The sequence below is a fragment of the Arachis ipaensis genome, chromosome B05 (genome assembly GCF_000816755.2).
Source record: "Arachis ipaensis cultivar K30076 chromosome B05, Araip1.1, whole genome shotgun sequence".
Classification (NCBI taxonomy): Eukaryota; Viridiplantae; Streptophyta; class Magnoliopsida; order Fabales; family Fabaceae; genus Arachis; species Arachis ipaensis.
Window position 1 is genome coordinate 6,540,030 of NC_029789.2, and position 3,383 is coordinate 6,543,412.

The window sequence follows — 3,383 nt, forward strand, 5'->3', positions numbered from 1 at the left end:
TTATGTTTAAAAAGGGGAGGGAGGCTGAATACGCATGGTTACCAGGATTAATATATAGCGTGTTTCAAATTTCAATCGATTGGATGCAATAAAAATTTATTTACGTCACATTTCAATTGATTGAATTCTCATACCAATCGATTGAACTGGAATATAGCATTAGTCACGGACAAACTTCAAAACATAACCAATCGATTGAATTAATTAAACTCGGATTGCTTTGATGAGTTCAATCGATTAGGTAATATGACCAATCGATTGATTTTTGGACAAGCCATACTACTTTGCAACTTTCAATCGATTGTTTTGTGATAACCTAAAGTCCAATCGATTGAGTTATAGGAAACCTGAAATTCAATCAATTGTTTTGTTAATCCAATCGATTGATTTTCTAAGAAACACGATTTCACAACCCTCGACGGATGTAACGGATCAAAGATAAACTTTTAATCGATTGGGATTGCCAAAAAATTATTATGATCAATGGAAGATCTAATTCGTTATTGTTTTTATTTTTAATTGTTAATAAACATAATAGATGAATGATAAAATAATAATTTATAAAATAAAAAATAATTTTTATAATTAAATAAAATATATAAGGTTAATTTTTAATTAAAATTAAAAAAAGACTATTTAACAGTTATTAAAAAACTTAAAAAACATGTTTTGTTATGGGACCATTTAATGGTCCAAACGTTCTGGGACCATCGAATCCGCCATATACTATATATGCTTCATAATATAATAATTAGGAGTGTTTTTAAAAATTAATTTACTCCAAATTAAACTGAAATTACATCAAACCAGTTTAAATAAATAAATCAATTAATTGAACACTGCCTGACGAAGCCTGGGTCGACCAAGAGCTCCATCATTTCCAGTCTTGGAGACCTGGAAATAATGTAGGCCCAATCTACTCTTATTCATCGGTGGAAATTGTATAAACCTCTTCCCCTGCCATGGACCATATTATAACTTTCTGCACCTCGTGATGAGCACATTCATTGGTATTTAGTAGGAAGCATAGAGAAAATGATGGCTAATGCACTTGGAGGCTTAGGTTAATTCGAGGCAAGTGATTTGTTATGATTATTGATGAAAACTGGAAGCATGATTCATGAATACTGCTAAAGTGATACATCATTCATTCAACTGAATTACTAGTGTAATTAAGAATCCTCACCCAAAGAAAGTAATTAGTAATTCTTTTTTCATATTCAAAAAAATATATAATATATGAGAGTAAATTAGAGTGTTTCAACTTCCAATTCAAAGCAAGTCACATGGGGTTTTATTTTCTGAGAGGCGTGTAGATCCAGCAAAGCAGGTAGTTATGCAGATCTATCCTGAAAGTAGATGGTTTCCACTTTCCACTCTCTCTAGTCCCTTCTATTCATTCATTCATTGATTCCATGTCCTTTCTCTGAGAGTACGTGAACATTACACTGTAACAATACTCGATTCAATTACATTTACCAACATCTCAGTCATCTTATTAGTTCCACTACTAAATTAGTTATTATTAATTCACTCACACAAGTCACAAACAATAGTATATATTCATTGGTTACCACTAACTGTGGTGTTTGTGACTCACACATATACATCTTGAATTCATACATGAGGAAGTAGAAGCACATACACTTGGCGTGCGTCAGTGAACTTAGAACATATATAGTTGGCTTTCATTTAAGAGAAAAACAACAAAAAGCCAAATCCACATCTCTTTCTCTCCATCGTCACATTGCGTCACCATCTCCACCTTCCAAATTCAATGTCAAAATACGCTCCTCAGATTGCGTCATCATCTCAATCCTCCGTATGATCCAAATCAAAACCTTATGAGTTATTACAACGTGAGGCTATAGCAACATCTAATAAGCTATAAGCCTTGCATTGTGGTGGTAGTTTCATAACAAGAATTTAGGATCGGATGGGAAACTGTCAGGCGGCAGAAGCAGCCACCGTGGTGATCCAGCATCCAGGGAACAAGATCGAGAGGATTTACTGGTCTGTTAGTGCTCGCCAGGTGATGGACTCCAACCCTGGTCACTACGTTGCGCATGTCATTCACTCTTCCAACCACTTCAAGCTTCTTCGTCCCAATGATACGTTGCTTATTGGCCAGCTTTACCGCTTAATCAGTTTTCAAGGTACCTACCTTATACCTATAATAGCTCACTACTATTATTCCGCTTAATCTTTTCTTGATGACAGATGTGTTAAAGGAGTTTGCTGCCAAGAAATCCGTTAAACTTGGCAAGCTGCTCAAGGACAGACCTGCTCTAGGGGTTGAAATGAAGCACAAAGATCTCACTAATCCCAATCCTTCTACTGCTAAGGTGAATAGTGCACATACATGCATACAATCTATTGCCATGAAGCAATGTTTGATTATTGATTGGGGAGTGTATAGCGAGCAGTGTGGCTTTTGGTTTTTACGTATTTCACTATTTGACCGCAAGAGGGAAAACAGAGGGACAAAGGAGAAAGAAGGAAATGGATCTTCCTTTCTCTGTCCGTTTCCATTTTGAGGCTATCAGATGCCTTTTTCTCCCTGGATCTGTTTGCATCGGTAAAGTTTAAAAGTTTATAGGACAAAAACCTCACGTTTTGACAATAAAAATCATGAGATGATTATTTAACTCTATCAATTTAGACAACTACACGTTAGTTTTTATCCTATTATGGATGGTTAGTGATTCAAGTTGGAATAGATTAGGCGCGTGCCTGTGCTAACTAATTTTCATATATACTAAAACACTGGGAGTAGTAGTTCACAGTTTTAAGCACGCATTGTTACTATGTGTCAGGTGGAACCGGGGGGAGAGGTTCATGGAATGAGAAGCAGCAGCAGCAGCAAGAAGAAGAAGAAAGGAAGTGGCGGTGGGGGTCAACAATGGAGGCCAGCCTTACAGAGCATTGCAGAATTTGGAACTTGAACAAAAAAGCAAGTACAAGTGTAGCACCAAGTCACCAAACCTAAATATCTTGTGTTTTCACTTTTCCTTGTTCCATCTTGTCCGTGTTCTCCAGTAATAGTATGTGTGCTGTTGGAAGAACTATACTAATGAAATCATGAGCTCATCATAATTAATAACCCTCTTATCCTTATCTTTATTCGTTGTATTTGGTGAAAACTAAGGTGCAGTCGACTTCACGTAAAGTTGATAGTCGAGAGCCCGTTTGATGAAAATTTAGTCAAATCAGTCAAATTATCTAACGGCTCTTAATTATCAACTTCACGTCTCCACCGTTGTATTTATGTCTTTTCTTTGTTGGCGTAATTTTGTCTTTTAACAGTTTTTGTTTCGGATATATATATTAGTTTTTAATTAAGAAAAATTAGTAAATAATCTATCATATTTTAGAAAGAAAAC

The 3,383-nt window shown here is 35.5% G+C and overlaps 1 protein-coding gene across 1 annotated transcript; it reads left to right on the plus strand.

The window, feature by feature from the left end:
* LOC107641659 lies at positions 1,540-3,115 on the plus strand. The gene is made up of 3 exons (XM_016345138.2): positions 1,540-2,156; positions 2,221-2,345; positions 2,817-3,115. Exons 1-3 carry the CDS (start codon positions 1,937-1,939, stop codon positions 2,943-2,945), a joined length of 474 nt encoding a protein of 157 aa, XP_016200624.1. The 5' UTR covers positions 1,540-1,936; the 3' UTR covers positions 2,946-3,115.

What these genes read in the sequence shown, in the direction of transcription:
- LOC107641659 (XM_016345138.2), top strand. Translation starts at nt 1,937, where the DNA reads ATGGGAAACTGTCAGGCGGCAGAAGCAGCCACCGTGGTGATCCAGCAT. An exon ending in CCGCTTAATCAGTTTTCAAG is followed by an intron (nt 2,157 to 2,220) that starts GTACCTACCTTA and finishes TCTTGATGACAG; the next exon opens with ATGTGTTAAAGGAGTTTGCT. An exon ending in CCAATCCTTCTACTGCTAAG is followed by an intron (nt 2,346 to 2,816) that starts GTGAATAGTGCA and finishes ACTATGTGTCAG; the next exon opens with GTGGAACCGGGGGGAGAGGT.